The sequence below is a fragment of the Lingula anatina genome, chromosome 6 (genome assembly GCF_051362555.1).
Source record: "Lingula anatina isolate TDL-2025a chromosome 6, LinAna3.0, whole genome shotgun sequence".
Classification (NCBI taxonomy): domain Eukaryota; kingdom Metazoa; phylum Brachiopoda; class Lingulata; order Lingulida; family Lingulidae; genus Lingula; species Lingula anatina.
In genome coordinates this window covers 15,041,650-15,062,383 of record NC_141772.1, presented here as the reverse complement: position 1 = coordinate 15,062,383, position 20,734 = coordinate 15,041,650, and the positions used below count along the sequence as shown (strand labels likewise).

Genomic DNA, 20,734 nt, shown 5'->3' with positions numbered 1-20,734 from the left:
GGTGTAGTAAAAAAGGGGGCACTGCTTTCACTTTAAATGTCAGAATTACAACAGTACCAAAAGTTTGCCTATCATCTTCAAATAATGCAATCAGAAGACTATTTTTTCTTAAATTCATATGTACAATTCTGAAGAGCAGTTCAACCTGTATATACATAGCATTAAATGCACAATCTAATTATGTTAAGATAAAAAAAAAAAAAAAAACACATCTGTTGGCAGGATGATATGCTGGAAAAAATGTGAATGTTGGCACTTTTTTTCCATTCCATGATTTCAAAAAGCTGATAATTTCTGTATCGATTACAACAGGAAGTGACAGTCTGGGAGCTTCTGGTATAGTCTGGAGCAGTTGAACTCTCACAATAGGGGCAATCAACATGGTATTTAGAAAATGGACAGCAAGAACTTTGAAATTGCTTTGCAAATTTATTTTCCAATATAACAGTATTCATACTGGCAAAATAATTATTTTTCATTAACACTGAACATCCCTATTGAAAAAGGAGTTATTTGGTCTTTAAAATCTAAATATTAATTTCATATATCAAAACTGGAACCAAAACAATAATATAATAATGACACAGAAAGTGTACAACAAAAAAGTAAAAAATTAAATTGTTCTCACATACCAATGCTTCCTACTGATGTTCTTGACCTAGTGAAAGAAATGTTCAAACTCTACTTGGTGCCACCCTCTGTTAAGTGCCTTGGGTCAAAATAAGCCAGGTGAGTTGAGCTGCCGCAAGTTCTTATACTACAGTCAAATCAAGTCTATATTCAATCTATTTCATTTCATGTCTAATTGTTTATACTGTGCATATTTAAAAATAATAATAATAACAATAAAAAAATAAATAATAATAATAATAATAATAACGAAGACATAAATAAGGTGGAAATGCATTTCCTTTAAAAGTCTGGGCAATTGTCTGAATTTGATGATCATCCTAGATCTTAAACAGACTGTTTAATTGTTTTAGCCAGTGGCAAGTATTTTGTGTTGATCTCACCAAACAGTCAACATATTTTATACAGGCAACTGTCTTTGATAAAAAATTAAAGAGCATATAAATCCTGATTTTTGTTTTGAAATTCGTCAAGCTCAAACTTTTAAAGTCAAATGGGAATCATTTTGACATTTGACAACAAGCTCAATGTGTCAGGCCATTATACATCACTTCTCTAAATTTCAACACCTGAAATAAAACTGATGAATGATGAATGCAATGATACAGACATGTGAAATGTTGTGGATATTTTTTCTCCCACTTTCAAATCACTGCTTGACAAGTCACAGCTCCTGGATTCAATGGTTTGTAAATTGTGCATTTTCTAAGTAAATAACTTGATTCTTAACAAATCACGATTCCTTTCGTTTCAGAAAAAAAACAGCAGCATCAAGCTTTTATCATTTTCAGGTCTGGACTGGGAAAGATAAGAAGCTTTACAGGATATTAAGACATAATATATTACCATCGGAATATTTAAATGTATAGAAGGAGTATACCCTTCACACAGCAGTTGGAATGCATCAAATTTTCTTTCAGCAACTGTCTTACATCAAACTGAGCAACACTGCTCTTGCCTAGTACGCGATGTGATAGTGACGATTCTCAGCGGGTTGAAAAGCATTGCATCACCACCCAAAATTTGTTCAGGGTATGATACTGTGTAATGCCATCTGACACACACCTTGAAAACGGGTAGTGTGGTCTGATCTACCGGTGAATTCAGGATCATTAGGTGCCGAGTCTGGTAGTTGGGTAGGCCTGAATTAGTGCTTATAGGTTAAAACTGATTTTTAACAGACTATCTGTTTGGACAGAACCAATCTCTGAAGCTTTTCTTCTCAAGCCTGATCTACAATCATTTAAGCTAGATTCCGACTTCTACTTCTGCTACTTCTTGATATAAATAAAGGATATGTGCAGCATCAGTGTTATGTGTGTGTGTGTCTGTGTGTGTGTGTTTTGAGAGAGAAAGAGAGAGAGAGAGAAAGAGACTGAGCATCCTACTGACGTTACATGAAAAATAACAGTTCCCTTACATAAGTGATCTTTCTTTTAAACTGTAAAACTTAAATGTCCTTTCTGGCATCTATAAAATACTCATTATCTATAGTTTTTTCGTTCCATTTCCTCACTGATTTGCTTAGGAATTGTTGTCACATCAGACAAACTTGCACACCTAAGCTGCTGCAGGAGACATCATGGAGAAGAAGGCCTAAAGCCACACTGGACCAAAATAGTTCCTTGTGAAAGTGAAGACCTACAGTAACAGGTCAATCAATTTTGGTCTTGAATGGATAACATACAAACTGTCTGAAACCTGTTGTGGTCTCTTCCAAAGTTAGAAATTGGTCAAATAGAAGGGTGGAATCTAGGTGAGACCGATGACGCCAGCCCCTGAATAAATATAGACTATTAAATATGAAACGTTACAGTTTTAATTTAAGATTAATATATTTAAGATTATCGTAAATAAAATATAATGTAAATGTCAAGTAAACGTAATGAAAAAAAATATATATATATATATATATATATATATATATATATATATATATATATATATATATATATATATATATATATATATATATATATAACATATTCAATATGTCGGGAGCACCCAGAGATGAAGAGACGCTCCCGACAACGTATTTATGTGATTAGAATCCATTAACTTTTGGTGCGCTGATTGGACACGGACCTGCAGCAGAAAATCTGCATAAGATCGTAGCGAAAAAAGAAAGTTGTATAAAAGATCATATTTGTAATGAATCTTGGTCAGTTGTTGAATAAAGCAGCGTTACGTTGATTTATCCTTGTGGTTGACTTGGTTTCTGTCGCACACACTTACGTGAAGTTTTAGACCATCAAATCTGGGATCGATCATGAGAGTGAAAGGTTACTTGTGTAAGTGAGCGTAGGTGAACGATAGTGTGTGAAAACTTCCTATGATTTAGTACGTTCAGTACAACCAGCCAACCTCTTACCTGGTTGATTGATTTGGATGCTCTGTTTATGACTGGCTGGTGGAAGAAAGTCAACTTAATGATGGAAAAACAAATGCTTTAATGACTATATCATATGCAACAGACTGCAAACTGATATCTGACTTGACTTTAGAGACATAATTTAAGTAAGACAGCCTTTTGACAGCTTTTTTTTCTTTTAATTGCTGGTGTCAAATGAAGAAATGAACATCAAAAAATAAAACTTTAAACCCATGTTTCAATGGGGGCGTCTCGATAGTGCGAAGGTTCATTGGTCCGAAAAGTGGTAACATTTTTATCGATTTTTTAATCAAGGGTTCATTGGTCCGAAGGTTCTACAGTGAACATTCGGACCAATGAACCTTCGGACTATTGAACCTTCGGACTATCGCCACGGCCCTGTTTCAATGTCAAAAAAATGAGAACCAAGGGCCGGTTTCACAAAGCAGTAGTTAGTTAGCGATCGGTAGTTAGCCTCTCGCTAGTTAGAGTGCCGTTTCACGAAGCAGTCGCTAGATCTCTCGCTCGTTATTGTCTCGTTGTTGCCTTGGATATTTAACGACTGGTCAGACCAGTCGCTAACTCTAGAGTTTCATCGTACGCATGCGTAATGAGCGAAATAAAAAGGTTGCTTAGTTACCGTTGTCTGTCGTTTGTCTTTGTATCCAATATGGCGGCTACCTTTCTTGCTAACCGTACCGCCAGACGGCAACGTAGACTACGACGTTTTCATGAAAGGCAGAATCTATTAGAATATACACACGATGATGCAATTTGCGAGAGGTTGCGCCTAGCTGTGACAAAAAGAGCGGCATAAAGGTGGTGGAGATTCTTTACGACGACCTCCAAGCAGACGTTCTTATGCATTTCCAGCCACCAAAAATTGGAGAGTTAGTGCTTTCGTGACACTTTTACGCAAGAGTTCCACTTCCGGCAGACGGTTTCGAGACTACGGTGAGTAACGAGAGAACTAGCGACCGAACTTTACGACTGAACTTAGCGATAAGTTAACTACTGCTTCGTGAAACACCCCTTGAAAATCGCTAAGTTTGCTCGTTAGCGAGGTAGTTCAGTAGTTAGTTGTTCTAACTAACTACTGCTTTGTGAAACCGGCCCCTGTTTACATTTACAAACTGGTTTTTTGATCAATAAATAAGTTACAGCAAGGAATTTGAGAGGATCTACATGTACTGTAATTCCTTGGTTGCAGTGACTGTGGGGATGTGGACCTTGGGACTAAATACGATAATTAAATTTCTTTATCTGGCATACATGCTATGCCCTTGAGTTTGGGTAATCTAACCCTAGAAATTTATAGAAACGCCGAATATTGGCCTTTCATTTATTTTCTGCATTCTGGACCTAATCTACCTGTGTAGAATTCACTGGGTATTACACAACAAGAAAGGGTACAAAGTATTCAGAATACGCTAGACTAACCACACTGTTAAACACTTATTAATGGATGCATACAAATTGAACAAAACGATTAGCAACAACTACCTAAACGGAATTGATCGATGTGCCTGATTGCCCTGCTATGTCTCAATCATTTTCAATTGCGGCGTTCGGATCTTATCAATCACCTACCTGCCTGGATTGAGGGTGTCGATGCGGTCGAATGATTTCGCCCTCTCAGTCGTCTGTAGGTGAACCCAGATCGACCACTTCCAAATTATATCAAATCCCTGACTGAATTAAAGCCGTAGACAAAGATGCAATGAAACGCCAAATCTTCAGTGCAAGGAATACTGCACTGAAGTCTGCTGTGTCACGTGACCAAGTGTACAAGCCTCGCAGCCAAATCGGGCCTGTTTTGATTGGATGAAAATTCTCGCTATGGTGATTCAGACGTCATCAGAATTTCCCGGCAAAATTTTGAATAATCATTGCTCTGACTGCAGCTCGCACTAAATTTTTATTATTAATTTTACTTTTTATCGTGATTGTGATAACAAAAATTATGTTGGAAAATGTCCAGGGAATTTGAGTTACAATTGCATGCAGAGAAAGAAAAATGTAATTAATTTTTTCTTGATAATTTTTTGGGTGACACTTATTATCTAATATTTTTTAGTCAAATTTTAGGAGTAAGACTGTGCTCCCTTCCCCCCACTTGGGCATGCATTAGCGTGTAGGTTGGGAGTGATTGTAGCCCACCCCCACCCCCACTTTTTGCATTTGAGAACTTTATACAAATGTAAGTTTCTGAAATCCCTCAAATACGGAGAGGTAATCCTCAAAAACAGAACATTCCTGGCAAATACCAATTTTGATTTAGATATTTTCAGTCACCCTTCTGTCTAGCTTGCAAGATAGATTTAGCAAACTTTGAATACAATTTGCCAAGTCCATAGCGTAAAATATGTCCACTAAAACAGGTCAATTTGTTAAGATGTAATGTGGGTCCGCATGTTAAACGTTTGTCTTGTGGTGTCAGCTCGACTATCACTGGTTGAAGTTACAGCTTCAGAGCAGCTGGGGCAGACAAATTTCAATACAACTTGAATACTTAAAAATACTAAACAAATTGAAAGTAATTTTGCAAATTCATTTATTATCAGTGAGTAATAGTCCATGTCATACACAGTCTTATGTGTGTTCTTTCAATCGACTATAGCAACACAACATTACAGAAGTTTTATCGCTTGACAAAAAAAATAAAAGGAAAATGAAAAACTATTAACAAAAGTCAACCAAAAATTGAGTTTTATTTTTATGCTACTACTTCAAAGAATGCTCTAGTATATTCAAAAATAACAAAACATCAGTTTACCAGTAGTTATACAGGGGCTGTAGCAATAGTCCAAAGGTTCAATAGTCCGAAAGTTCATTGGTCCGAATGTTCACTTTGGAACCTTCGGACCAATGAACCCTTGACTGAAAAACTGGAGAAAATATTACCGTTTTTCGGACCAATGAACCTTCGGACTATCGAGACGCCCCAGTTATACAAATCCTTTTGATTTGGAAATGTTTATGCACCAATGGTGTTCTCATACATATAGTGCACTTTGTATTCTACACATACAAACCTAGTACAGTATAAAACATAGTTTGCTTGGCAAACGGGAGTAATTGACTTGACTGAAGGGACTGCTAGGAGTGTTCAAGTTTCACCACAAATAAGTTATAAGATTCTTGCTTAAATGATAGTCATTTTTTTCCTTACCCTAGACAACAACTTTATAATGATACAAACAGTTTGATCCCATTTACTGGCAAGCCAATATTTATCAATCTTTCAATCTCATACTGAAAACAAAAAGAGGAATACTTTGATCAGGTTCCTTTTATGGGAGTGATGATAGATATGTTGTCATTGATGCATTGTAATATATTTCTGCAAAACTTTTGTGGTCAAACTTGGAAATACCCATTTTAATGATGTCCATTTCAAAACACAGTACTATGCATAAACAAATCATGAATTGGTCAATTGTCAAATAATAACTGAACAGGGTCTAAAATATCTTATAACAAACAAAAATGAATCTTTTCGTGCTGTGGGCCACAGTTGGTTGATACCTTCTTAAGATAACAATAAATATTCTTTCAATTTGTACATGTCCTGTATTGTCCTTTCTGTAATAACTTTTCTTTACTCAAAATAAGTTTGTCTATCAAGTGCTTTTACTATATCCTGAATCTTACAATCCTCAGTCTTTTGTCCTTGAACTTGACCCAGTGACCTAGTTCTTTGGGAGGTTGTACTTAACATAGGGGACCTCTACATCTTCTCCCTCTGTGTCATTGCAGCAGATTTCCAGAACCAGAGAATTCATATATGCTGGGATCTTCTTCTTGGAAACTTTCTTTACAACTTCTGAGAGGCTATAAACCACAAAATGAAAAGTATAATTGCAATTCCCTTCAATTAAACAGACTCAAACATTTTTTCCACTTCAAGCTAAAATGCCAAAGTTTGCATTCAATCTATCATAAACCAACTATGATGCTCGATTTTTTTATTAATTAAATATTCAATAATAAAAAAAAACAAACAAATAAACAACTTATGAAACTAAACATTAGTATGGGAAAAAACAAGAGGATCATACGTACGGCATTTCCATCCTTTCTTTTCTCTTAGCTGGTGGCATGAAGAACGAGTACAGCATGCACACTCCCTGGGACAACATGGTGATCTCTAGATTGTACTTTTCCTGAAAGGTGGAATTAATTGGTAAACACAGAACAGTCAAGCAAATTAATATTAAATAATAAATTCTGAAAAAAAAAAAAAAAAAAGAATTATATAAAATGGCCAATTTGACAAAATTAAGTGGCAAAAATTCGTTTTTTTTTTTTTTTTCAAATTGTTATAAGTAACAGTGATGCCCTTAATTATTACGCACTTTCTTTAAATTTAAAACTGTCAAAATAGTGTTTTAACACAAGGCTATCTTCACTTTAAGTGGCTATAAAATGTTACCTGGAAATGATCTAAGAATTGTTGCATGGTCATGTCTCCATCAACTTCAAATCGGTCCCAAAGTGAGAACTCTGTATCATAGTACTGGGGAAAAAATTACAATCAAGTTCAGTTTTTTTAAGCATCAACTTCTATCAAAAAAGTAAAATCAAACAATTTTTTTAAAATTTGTTTGTTTGTTTGGACAAAAACAAAAAACATAGCCATGTCCATAGTCTATCACCAATATCCCACTAAACAAATAGTGACTCAATTGGTTTAACCACAGAGGCTGCCAACTTTACATCTTTATACAGGAAAGCAGCACCACAAAGGCTGCCTACTCCACACCTAACACAGTCATTACAATGCTATGCAACTAGTATGGATTTTCACCAACTACCAAGCTGGTTGCTCACCTTGTTTTTGGGAGCTGGGATGGGTTCAGAAAAGCCAAAGAATGGCAATGCTAAGTTAATAAAACCATTCTTGAAGCTTTCAAGATTCTTGTGGCCTTGGACTAACTAAATAAATAAAAACAATATCGATGTCATTTTAAGTGCATCAAAAAATCAATATTCACATGTTCTCCTCGAAACATTTTTAAGGTTTCAATATGAAGCATCCTCAGTTAACTACTTAATATCTTTTTCTTCATTGTGTGTAATGCAAAAGAATATAAAATCATGCAAAACTGACTGAAATTTAACCGATGCATTTTTTAAGTTATCAAGCTAGTACAGTTAATCGAATTGAGACAGCTTAGCAAAGATATACACAGTATATCAACTGGACACTGATCTTTATAAATTTTATCAGGTTTACCAAAGAACAACCAAACTTTACCAAATATAACAAGACCAAAAGCTCACCTTCAACATTTCCAGACAGACTAGTCCAACAATAAGAGATGTCGTGGTGGCTATAGCTGGGATAATCTTTCCTGCAATTAATTTACTCTGAAAAAGAAGGTGAAAGTGGTGATTTCAATTGTTTTACATACAGATAGAACTGAACATTTCTTGATAAAACTTGAGAGAGAGAGAGAGAGAGAGAGAGAGAGAGAGAGAGGGGGGAGAGAGACAGAGAGAGAAGGAAATAGGGGACTTAAACTTGCACACACTGACGAGACTCCAGACGCACCTTATGCCTATCAGCAGGTGGGATGTCGTAGTTTTCTGCTCGCAAGTTGGACGCAGCCACAATAAAATCCATGTGGAAATTTGTATCATCATCTTTTTCAAAATCTAAAGGCTTAATAGTCACACCTTTCAGGTCAGACACTGCAGGAATCTTCTTCATGAACTCCTCAAACTGATCTGCATCTACAGAAAAAAAAAATCTCATTTTCAAATCAACTCAGCACTTAACCCCATCAAATGGTAAGTACAGAATTTCTTTACAGCTATAATGCCAATGTACAATTGAAAATACTTCAATAATTTAAGGACTTCAGTGATAATCAAAATTTTGCACCATCATTAAATTTCTAATCCAATACACCAATTGCTATAATACTTTCTATGGATTATCATCCAAAGGCCACAAAATGATGTTTTTTTTAGGAGGCATGAAACTGATGCATACCAACGCCCTGATTTTGATTTGCTTGTAATTCAGCGTCAGTTGTTTCTATGGTGACTCCAGACTTGGGCTCAAATTTGGGGACTACCACTTTGCTAGCCATCTTGGCCACTTCTGGCCTACTTCTATTCTGAGGAAAACCGTACATCTCTGCTCTTAGGTTTGCTGCAGCAAACACAAAGTCCAAATGGGTTTCCTGAAAACAAATGTAAATCTTCAGGACTTTTGTACAACAATTATGAACAATTCATGAGCCCAATGCAAATTCTTTCAAATCAAATTGATTTTACTCTTACTATTTTAAATTTTTTACAGTTAAATATTTTGCTGTACTTGCACATAGTTACCATAAAAGTGAAAATGCTATATATATATATATATATATATATATATATATATATATATATATATATATATATATATTTGGCATGTGATTTCACAGATAATAAAGGTAATATCTTATTTTAACCTAACAGCTAATTGCTCGTTAAAGATATAACAAATTGGCTATAAATATTAAAATATTTACTTTCTCCAGTCAAAGCAATTCACCTATCTTTATAACTAGCACAAAACAAGAAACCTAAAATACTGACCACATTGGCATCAAACTCCAGAGCATGTGGACACCTCTTGGGTCCAGACCAGAAGGGCTGACCTGAGGAGGTGACCTGGTCAGCAGGGAAATTAAACAGGAGCTGCCTGATGGTGTTATTGAAGTGAAACTCAAACAGATTTCTGGCCCACTTCACACAGTCCTCAAACGATGTCGGTCTCTCGTCAACTAAGGCTTTCCTGACATCTTCCATTGTTGCCATCTAAAAGAGGTAGAAATAAGTGATTGATGAAAAAAAATTTTTAGCCTTTTCAATTCAAACTTTAAAACTTTGCATTTTCTCATACTCCAAGGTTCTCAGTCTAATAACCTTTTACATTGTTCATTAAAGCTGGAATAGTTCACCTTCGACCAGGAACAGTGCTGCATGTTTTTATCTAGACAATCATTTTCTCTACATCAATCAATAAACTTTTTTACAGTATATCTTTTTTATTGTTTTCCTGCAATAGGCAAATCATTTCTAGCAGTAACCAAAATTTTAACCCCCCCCCCCCCCCCCCTAGCCTATATTAAAAAAAAGTTAAGAGCACTGAAGATTAAGACTGATAATCCCCTTACTGGCTGTGATCCCTGCAGCTTGGACACTCTCTCTACAAACTTGGGGTCAGTCAGGTACTGGGCAGCACTCTCGGCCTCCTGGGTAAACAAACCCTCAAACCGGTCTCTAGCCCACTGCAGAAAAAAAAGAAAAACATCAGGAGGCTGTTCTGATAAAAGTTCTCCAGGTTCGGACCTCAGCTCAGACTGGTAACTTTAGTAATGGTCGGCTAGTATTGTTTAGGCACTGATGTGCATTTTACTTTTTGTCTTGTAAATTTTCATCTAATGAAATTTGCTGAAAATGGTACCTATTTGTACAATATGACAAACTGAGAAAACATTAAAGCAATAGTTTCTTTAATAAAACCATTGAGGCACCTAAAACAGCAAAGTGAATAAAATTCATTCCCTTGAATTGAAATATCTTGCTCTCAATGAAATTAAAATATTTTTAAAAAGAGCAATTTCTGTCATGGATATCCATCTTCATGTACTTACCTGCAGTGTGTGTTCTATGGCATTGGGGAAATTCTTCAGTGTACATATAGGAATGGACTTTTCTGGTGGATCTTGAGACGAGGAGTATGATTCTGTTAAGTGAGGAATAACCACCTGAAATAATACAACATACCTTTCATTTTGTACTGAACATCATAAATTTTTGAATATTTCTCATATTTCTGCTTTGGTAGCAGCATTATCAAATCTAATTTCCCACTTAATATTCAGTTTCAAATATTCCAACACTATTTCTTGCAACTTTATGTTATGTTTAAGTTAATATTTCTAATATATTTCATTTTTTTAAATAATAATTCAGTGTACTTGTACATATCCTTTGATTCACAGGGTTTCTCATACAATATATTTTTCATAATATGGGTATATTTTCTCTGGTTCACAGGATTTATCATATTTTCTTTTTATTATAATACTATAGCAAACCTGGACATTTTCTTTGGATCTCAGGGTTTATCATATTCTATTTTCACATAATACCCAACCCTGAGCTTCAGAGATAACGTGACACTAACCTCTTCACTATAGACTATCTTCATCGTGTCAAGTTACCTCTGACCACATTGGATTGCCCGCACCACCTGCCAATCAAATTTTAAGCCTGCCCTCAATGATTCATTGAACGATCTAGCCAATGAACGCGAACAAGTCAAAGGGCACTTTGTTCAAATCTGGACCAATCAAAGATAAGGCTGAATATCAGGAACTTGCCGTAACCTGTGGGCAGCACGCAAAATAAATCATCCCTCAGTAGATAATGATGCAGGGCCTCAAACTGCTCTGGTTTCAATTCCAATATACTCATATTTTGCAAAGAATCAAGAGATAACACATTATTTTACATAGTCACTTGTAGGAGACGCCATGCTTTCTTTTGTGTACGGTTATGCGGACGCAACGAAATACAAGTTTCTCATTGGACATAATTCTGGATTTCAACCAATCAGCCTTTCACCAAACTTTGGTGAAAAATTTCGAAACATAAATTCGATTGGCTTATATAAACTAGGTCAAACTATTTTCGTCAGAGGTAACTTGACACGATGAAGATAGTCTATAGTGAAGAGGTTAGTGTCAAGTTATCTCTGAAGCTCAGGGTGATAATACCCCAGCTTACCTGTACATTTCCTTTGGTTCCCAGAGTACCAGACTCCAGCAGTGGCTTCCTATAGAAAACACACCTCCTGTCCATGTACATTCCTACAACACAAACCAAACAGAAAGTCCATTCATTTTAAATTCCAAAGTTCCGTTAAAGCTCATTTGGACTAATAACAATTTCAATTTGGTAATCAGAAGCCCAAAGTACTGCAATCTGTCTTCTAAAATCTATTTTTTCTGGCAAAAAGTATTTGATGCAGTATCACCTGACCTACAACTATTAAATCTTAAGAAAGGAGTGATTTTAATTGATCCCCAAATAAGCAGACCTGAATCAAATGAATCCCGTGCAACATAAGACATTCCTTACGAAAAAAAAAAAAAAAAAAAAAAAAAAAACTTCTGCACTTACTTGCATCCACATTATCTAAAGCATTGGCCACTCCATCTAAGCTTTCAAAGAACTTGTCGTCGTATATATTCTCTGTGTCTGGCCCTACCCTGTTCTCATGAGCAGTTATATGGATGGCAGGGTTCATCTGCTTGACTGCCTGAGCTGCTGTGGAGGACTTCGTTTTCTGATTTCAAGGGTTGAAAAATACATATATTTCAATGAAATAATTGAAAATAGTACTGTTTTTTATCAAAATCTCACATCAAAATGTCTGATACCCATTTTCTTTTCTCTACAAACTACTACATTCTGTTCAAGTTAAAGTGCTGTTCTTGCCATTTTTACAAGGTTTTAATTTTCGCTACAACAGCAAACAGAAAGAGTTCCCAGTTTGCTCAGTACCTGTACATCCCAAGGCCTGAAGAGGAACTGTCTGTTGAGATTGGACTTCTCAATGGTGTCCATATCAGTGACCCAGACATGGCCATCTTCGTTAGCCGCCACGCCCATCAGGGCCCAGTTCTTCAGCATCTCACAGCCTATGGCTCCCGCCCCAACCTGAAACAGTACAGTGACAAGTTATCATCATAATCTCCATACCATCATCATCATCATCAGTCCTACTGAAGTTGATTTCTCACTAGTATAATTTGTGCTTTGGATAACTCAATAAAATAAATTTCTGTTTGCTTGCTCGATTTTGCTGAAGAAATTATTTTTACTTTAGTCATTTTTTCTGCAGTCATGAAGTGTTGGTATTCAAACTACAAGGATTTCACCTAGTATATCTACTCTTATCTAATCCCCCTTTGTTTTATTTCCCCTTAAATTTAAAAGTTTAAAAACTTCAATAATTTAAGAACAATCTGTCTGGAAATACTCTTTGTAAGAAATGAAAATGATATATTTCTTTTATCTACCAAATTAACATACCAGGAAATATTTTTGTGAGCCTAGTGTTTTCTGAAATTCATCTCCAAACACTGCAATTTGAGCATCATATCTGCTGTTTCTCTGTGGAAAAAATTGCAAAAAATAAATGTTAACAGGCTACCACAACAACCACACATCCTTTTTACGAAAATATTGAAGGTTGACTGCAAATATAGCATTTAAAGGGGTTAATAAGGCTCCCTAGAGATTTTCCAAACTTAACAAGATTACATAGTGACAAAGTATGACCCAACTCCTGTTAGTGTACCTTCAATGGACTGCGAGCAGATAATTAAACATAATATACTCATTGTCAAACAGTATTACTGAACTTACTGGTTTACACATCTCCTCTGTCAGAACCTCATCAGCATTTTCTGGTAAACACTCCAAACCATCAAAATACAGCCATTGCTGAATGGGAGTGAACTTGCCACTGCATGCCTAAAATATAAAGAATGCACTGAGAAATACAACATCCTCAAACATTTGTATCACTATATCACTACTGCATAACTACTTACGATATCTGAAGACAGCTAATAAATGCACAAAGCTTAAACTTTTATATCTAAGATTTTTACAAGTAACAACAGTTTTTATTTTGACTATGACAAGTAATCATGGTACTCTGTTTAGTCTTTGGCAGAAAAAAAATGCCACAAACTTAGTTGGAAATGTGAGTAGGAACTGTCAACACTTTTCACTTTCTAATTTTTTCCCCCAGCAATTCCCTTGTCCCATCATGCCCTTACCTTCATCACTTCCTGTGCAGTAATTCCACCAATCACAGCGTCCATAGGACACAGATCACCTGCGGCCTGGTAGGCAAACGTCCTCATCAAATCACTGTCCAGTTGGTCAACCAGGGACATCTCCTTGATTTTCTCCTCCCTGCACATGGTCAAGAACTCCTCAGCATCAGCCTATATAGCAAAACAAGAATATTCTAGAGATGTTTTTTCCCCAAATTTCAAAAAACGATGATTTAAACATGGACATCCACAATACAGGCTACAAACTGGATTAATTTAAACCCATTTGAACACTGTACCTTTTTTTCTTTCTTTTTTTCATCGTTATTTTTCAATCAGGTCAAATAAAAGTAAATGGAAAACCAATCAATTATACTATAAGCAAATAAAAGAATCAGTAGATGAATAACCTTAAAGCACAACATGACTTTCTTAATGACAAGGCTATATTTAATTCACATTAAATCACCTTGTTTCTTGGTCTTGGTAAACGCTTTTCTTTGGCAACAAAGTCATGCAAAGCAAGGAAGGCCAGATGTAACTGGGCTGGTCTATCAAACTTGGCAAAGTCAGTCATAACAAATTCTGGGCTGTCTTTCGACACTCTCATTGGTTTCTGAAAAAGAACAAATTTCCAATTTTAAAGAAAATCTTTTCCTCTGTAATACAACATAAATAAGGCAGCTACCAGTTATCACTCACTGGTACCAACAGCATTTACTAGTACATAAACGAAGTCTTTCCCCATGTACCAAAGCTGAAACTAATTTCATCTTGTCATGGGTTACCATCTACAATAATCTAAGTTACAGAACTTTCAGCAAAGTAAGTACAGGCTGGTTCTTGTATATTATAACCCACTCTGTCACAGTGCAGTTTGAAACATAAACCAATAAGAAAAGCATATTTTGGGGCCCTGGTCCAGACTTGGTGTAAACATCCACATCTCCTAGAGGATAATTCAGCAAAGGGCAGTGATAGTTAAACTTACAAAGTGCACAGTTTTTGGCATCTTGGCCTGAGTGACAATACCACCTCTGGTATAGTCGGACATTCCAGTAGTGTCACCAATACTGAAGGTGTACGGACCTGAACAAGAGAAAATACAGAATAAAAATAAAGTCGATGAGTACAACATAATTTTATGAAAACTATTTACCTCTTCCAATAAGTTCTACTCAAATACATACCAAAATTTTGGACTTTGTAAATTGGACCTTTTCAGACAATATGGAAATCCAAACTTCAAAGTTTTTCCACAAATGTAATGTTTAAACCACCAAAACTATCTGATGACCAACATCCTTGTTCTTGGACTAAGGTCAAATGCTGAAATACTGCTGCTTTACCTAGAACTGTGATTTTCCTGGGTTCCGAATCATTCAGCTCTGTCATTCCTTGGACTTCAGAAAACGTGACATAGTCCCCATCTTCATAGCCGTGGCGACTTTCATCCAGACATGTCACCACTGCATTTTTGTCCTGGAAGATTACACAACACGTCATTTCTTAAATACTGAAAACTTCCTTTTTGACATCAACCATCAAAGCAGGAGTTGAAAAGATAAAATTGAAAAGATATTATTTGACCTGTATACATCTTAAATCTCAACTTTGAAAGCAATTTTACATATGTCATGCTGTTAACTTTCTTATCTAAAGGGAGGTTTACCTATCTGGGATACAATTTAAATGAAATTAAATGAAAGAGCACAATAATTCCATTCAAATATTTTTGTACTCTATCAATAACATATTTGACTACAAAGAGTAAGCAACCTCATACTTTTTAAAGCCTAATTTGATGTTTAGAATTCAGCAAAAAAATTACAATGCTTAAGTGAACATAGCTAATATTAAAATATTAAAGAAACAGCAAGTTAAAAGAAAACTTGACAATCCTCATACCTTGGTGATGGCAGATATCATGTTGCTGACTGGCTGTTCACCATTGGTGTCTGACACCACAAACTGCTCACCAAAGTCACAGAATATTTGACTGAAAATTTATAAAACAAAGAAAACTTTTATGCAGCCACTTCAAATTATATTCACTTGGCATGTGTCTCACTTGTCCTATATTATTTGATCAAATGCACAGGTATGAACATGCTAATAAATTTTCTGTTCATCTATAGGGAAGAAAGTTATTCCACAGTTTCACACAAAAAGACACCCAACATGTTTAAAACTTGAAGAGACATTTATGGATATTTCATCTAAATTACAATGCAAAACATGGATTGATAACAATAGGTAATCTAAATACCAAAGCAAACTGTTATTCATATTCTGATTAAAGAAAGAAAAAAAAAAAGAAAATTTACCCAAACAGTCCCCTGGTGTCTGCCACTATGACTCTTATGTTTTCCTTGTGGCAGAAAGCATCTATCTCCAACTGCTCCTTCAGAGGGGTGTTGGTAAGGACTACAACCTGAATCAAGGTAGTATTTCTAAACAAAAAATCTGTTAACAAATTGCCAATATACATACTGCTTTTGCAAGATAAAGATATAACACTCCCATGTCTTCAAAACAACTTTTTTTATTATTCAACCTGCTCCATTTCCTAAAAATCCCAAAGATCTATTCAAACAAAATCATCCATCACACACTGATCAAATCTTAAATTTGCTGCAATTTAATCGCAAGGTTGATCTTGGTTTTTTATCCTTTTTTAATGAATAAATTTGTCAGCATTATTGTTTTACCTGAAACTGCTTCAGATAATCATGGTTGAGTTCTCCAGTGTACGCAGCTACAGGCACATAGTTGTTCAGCTCTGCTAGACGAGGCAGGGTGGCCTCTGCTCTGTTCTTCCCAATGTCTTCTTCACGCAAAAAGAACTGAATATAAAACAACACAAATTTACTACAAAATCAATACATATAAATTCAAATATTGGTCAAGCCAATAATAAATGTCAGATATTTCACCCATCTTTTTGTGAACTTCATTGCAAGACTTAAATTTTTGACATAAAAATCTATTCAGAAAAATCCATTCAAATATCATCTTTCTTATACTTCATACTACTCAGGTAGAATAGGATACCAGGCCACCAAAGCCCCCATCAGTCTAATTTCCATTAATTCTGACAATGTTCAACATCAAATTTCTTAACACCATGCGTAATTTCTCAAATAACAGATAAATAATAATAAGAAGAAGAACAACAACAACAATAACCAAAAGAGTTCAGAGTCACCTGCGCTGCCAGATCTGCATAGGAGACGTTCTCCTTATCGTGAATGGTGACGGACTTGACCCCGCCTAGCACCACATTTTTAGCAATCTCTACTCCCAGTCCTCTCATACCAGAGATCAGTACATTGGACAGGTTCATCTTACGCATGGCCTCATGACCAAGGACGTAGCTAGAATAAGAAAGGAAAACTCTGTCAGTCAGAGGGCTAGCTTAATATATAATGCAAAATATAATTTGAAAAATATTTTTTTCAAAAGGAAATGGAAAGCAACTTAACAAAGTCATCTGCAGAGGAATCCGCGTTGTCTTATATTCTTTATCATTAGGAAAAAACAGATCTTTTTAAGTTTACATGGTAACCAAACATCAAAAGAGTGTATCTAGTGTAATTTCTATCCCTTTGCAAAACAGGATTGCAATCCATGCATCAGTTTGGCAAACATCTGGGCCCAGTTCCATCAACGCTGGATAGCTCTATCCCTTGGATAACACTATCCATTAACACTGGATAGCTCTATCCCTTAGATAACACTATCCATTAGATAACATTGTTATCCTCTGGACAGTTATCCTGTGGGTAATGTTTCCAAAATGCTGGACAAACATTTTTGTTCCTGATGTTGCTATCCAATGGTTAAAAATGACTGCTTTCTTCCAGACAACTCCCCATAAGATAACCATTTTATCTAGTGGGAAATGTTATCCATAGGATAGCCCTATCCAGTGTTGATGAAACAGGCCCCAGAAGAACATTTAGACTATGGTTCCTAGTATCAACATGTATTATGAACAATGTCCAACTTACAGCTGTCTGGAGTACAGGCTCTCGTCAATGTCATTTTCACCAGAGGCTCCGTTCTGTGCCATCTCCTTCTAAAGAGAAAGTGAACAGAATGTCAAAGTTACTCTACAAATACATATCGACTTGTGAATATTAAACATTTGTATGCTAGCACTTAATTAAAGAGCAAAAACCTGCTGATCATTAGGGCAGTGTTTTGGATTTAGGCAATGTTGTCTTGTTCATATGACAGATTGTTTGATTTTGCTGTTAATCTTAAGTGGTCCAAACAACTTTTAAGTTTTACTTTCAATATCTCCCACTTTTATGACACATAAGCAAAATAAAATGCAGCAACTAGGTCAAATAATAAATCTTTAGCAGGATAAAAAAGCTAATGTGTTGATACTAAGTCTTGACTCGACATGACATCTCTTGACTTAACTTGACATGACAATTCTTGACTAAGCTTGTACGGTACATTTCCAATTACACACACAAACCACTTCAACCAGTTTTTTTTACATTACTCAAAGTCGACATGCCATGGAATTAATCAATAGATCAGCCATATAAGAACTCTAAACTGCACCTTCTACAAATTTTTGGTTGTGAATTTGACCTACTTATCTACCCTATAGCTACTGATCTGCCCTGTTTATATACAGCACAGAAAGTAAGCAGAAAAATCCATTCAAATATTTTCCTCGTCATATGAAACAATGTCTTTTCTCTAACTAGTAAATTATATTATCTGTAAATGCTTTTGTTGCAAAAAAATTCACTTTAAATGCATATTTAACAGAGACAGCATTGGGATTGGTATTGAAACAGTGACACAATCGACAAAGACAATTAAGAAAAAAAAGATGGTAATCCAAGTTGAAGCTCATCCTTATCAAAATGCTATCTTTCTTCTCCTAGTTGACTGTGCTGTTACTGGCACTGATATACTGGTAAAAGAACGTCACCTTGATTTTCAATTTATAAGTCTGCATTAATTCTGCCTGTGACCTGTGACCAGACAGTCAAATTCAGACTTTGATCTTCATCTTTTGAATTGAATATGAATTTTGAGATAAGATTGTCTTCAAAATCAACTTATGATGCTCTTCTAAGCACAATGTAAAAATGTACTAAGACACACTGGAAATAGGATGACTGAAGAGATAAAGAGATTACCAAATCATAAACTTACAGAAATGTTACAGGACTTACGGCCATACAAAGCCATATTTAATCCAATTAATTTTTGATATAAAACTTTGTTGACAATAAGCCATGACCTACGACTAATTTACTTGTGGAACTGTTCACAAAAACCCTACATTCACCTGACATGTCAACATCACTGTTTAAAGGATTATGTCAAGAATATGCCAAATTCTGCAACGTCAATGACGAATTTTTCAAAATGATTTGGCTGTTGCTTGTTGGTATTTTTTAAGACGATAAAAGAGCAACACGTCTGAAAATCATGCATAAAAATGAAAATGTAACCAAAAAAATCTTATCATTATAAAATAAGGCTTCGTTCCCATGCAATGTCTATTTTCTAAATTCTACTTTCTATTTGCGGTATGTCTTATGATCACGGTCTGTGGCCTGAATATCCCGCGGCGTAATTACTGGCAGCGCGAGCCAGTTACTATAAGTTACTATAAGTAACTGGCTCGCGCTGCCAGTAATTACGCGGCGGGATATTCAGGGCACAGACCGTGATCATAAGATAGCGCAAATAGAAAATAGAAATTAGAAAATAGACATTGCATGTGAACGAAGCCTAAGATACGTTGTTCCAATTTCACATTTGAACTACGACAAAGAAGGCAATCTCGATGTTTAGGTACCTGCAGCACGAACATTTTGAATCTTGCCATCTAAAGACTAGTAAAGTATTTTTGGACAAGGTCCCGTGATTTTTTAAGGGTGATACTTACACCGACTGGTTTCGAGACTGCGTTAGCTGAAGAGCAATTTGCACCCGTGGTGGGGTCTGTTTTGCGTTTCTTCGTTGGTGGGGAGTTTGTCGTGGAGTCGGCTTCACTTGACATCTACACGCAACAGTGAAATAACATCAAACAAGAAATGATCACTACCTAAAATTTACAGGAAGTCAGCTGGCTTTAAAGAATAAGCTGATTATTGACTGTCACCCTTTTCGAGAGCCAAATTAATAGATCTAGCATGCAAAGTTGGCTTTCTTCTCACAATGAAATATACAATCACCTCCAAGATGGCGGAACACAGTGGAAATATAGTGCACGTGGGGGAAGTGGGAGATTTTTCGAGTCATGAGATAAGTTGATGTCAAATTTCTCTTCGACCTCACATATTCATACTACGTTTTTTCTTAACTGGAAAGAACTTATTTTTGTCAGCAAAATCAAATCATAAAATATACAAACATTCCCCAACATTTTCGCCAAACACCCAACCTAACCCACCTACATTTGGATTCTCCCAACACTACCCCTTACTCACCAAGATCGAAACCGGACCAAAATCAATCCCCGGCTCCGATTCCAAAAATTACTGGAGAAGAAAAAAAATCACTTGTGTCACGTCCTAAATTGCTTGTTGAAATTATCCTGATGGTTTTACGAAGTACACTGCCTAATGACGTTGTTAAACCTTTCTGATATTGCGCTTGTGACCCGAAAAAATCCCTGTCTAAAGAAAGCGCTTTGTCAGCTTTTACAGTGCATTGTGGGTTGAATGATGTCACTAGTAAACACGGAAGAATAAGTCAATAAATTATCCAAGGTCGCGGCAAGCGCGCGCATATTAAAAGTTGACACAGTGACAAGAATTTGCGTTGACAAACGCATAGTTTTCTTTAGTCGGGCGCGCCAAGTCAATAAGCAGATTACCCAGTTTTCCTT

General features: G+C 35.8%; 2 protein-coding genes across 8 annotated transcripts in view; both read right to left on the bottom strand.

The window, feature by feature from the left end:
• The window catches only part of LOC106152336 (plasma membrane calcium-transporting ATPase 2), an 89,014-nt gene extending 84,212 nt beyond the window's left edge, over positions 1–4,802 (bottom strand). For all 3 annotated transcript variants that reach the window (XM_087015113.1, XM_087015114.1, XM_087015115.1), the window contains exon 1: positions 4,592–4,802. The gene's annotated coding sequence lies outside the window, so the exon portion shown is untranslated. The remainder of the gene's footprint in view (positions 1–4,591) is intronic.
• A 736-nt stretch (positions 4,803–5,538) lies between these two features.
• LOC106174753 (ubiquitin-like modifier-activating enzyme 1) lies at positions 5,539–20,575 on the bottom strand. Of its 5 annotated transcripts, none has more exons than XM_087014538.1 (26): positions 20,334–20,575; positions 19,790–19,903; positions 17,874–17,938; positions 17,069–17,237; positions 16,572–16,706; positions 16,188–16,294; positions 15,769–15,859; positions 15,210–15,342; positions 14,852–14,949; positions 14,330–14,476; positions 13,861–14,031; positions 13,442–13,549; positions 13,106–13,186; positions 12,575–12,730; positions 12,191–12,356; positions 11,795–11,877; positions 10,657–10,770; positions 10,177–10,290; positions 9,596–9,817; positions 9,003–9,195; positions 8,559–8,740; positions 8,288–8,374; positions 7,835–7,939; positions 7,437–7,520; positions 7,067–7,167; positions 5,539–6,835 (listed from the first exon to the last, which is right to left on the bottom strand). In XM_087014538.1, exons 2-26 carry the CDS (start codon positions 19,901–19,903, stop codon positions 6,694–6,696), a joined length of 3,168 nt encoding a protein of 1,055 aa, XP_086870664.1. In that variant the 5' UTR covers positions 20,334–20,575; the 3' UTR covers positions 5,539–6,693. The 5 variants fall into 5 exon arrangements, with proteins under 5 accessions (XP_086870664.1, XP_086870662.1, XP_086870663.1 ...); XM_087014536.1 differs by having other exon boundaries at positions 17,874–17,941; positions 20,334–20,574; XM_087014537.1 differs by lacking the exon at positions 20,334–20,575 and adding an exon at positions 20,079–20,112 and having other exon boundaries at positions 17,874–17,941.
• Positions 20,576–20,734: the final 159 nt, after the last annotated feature.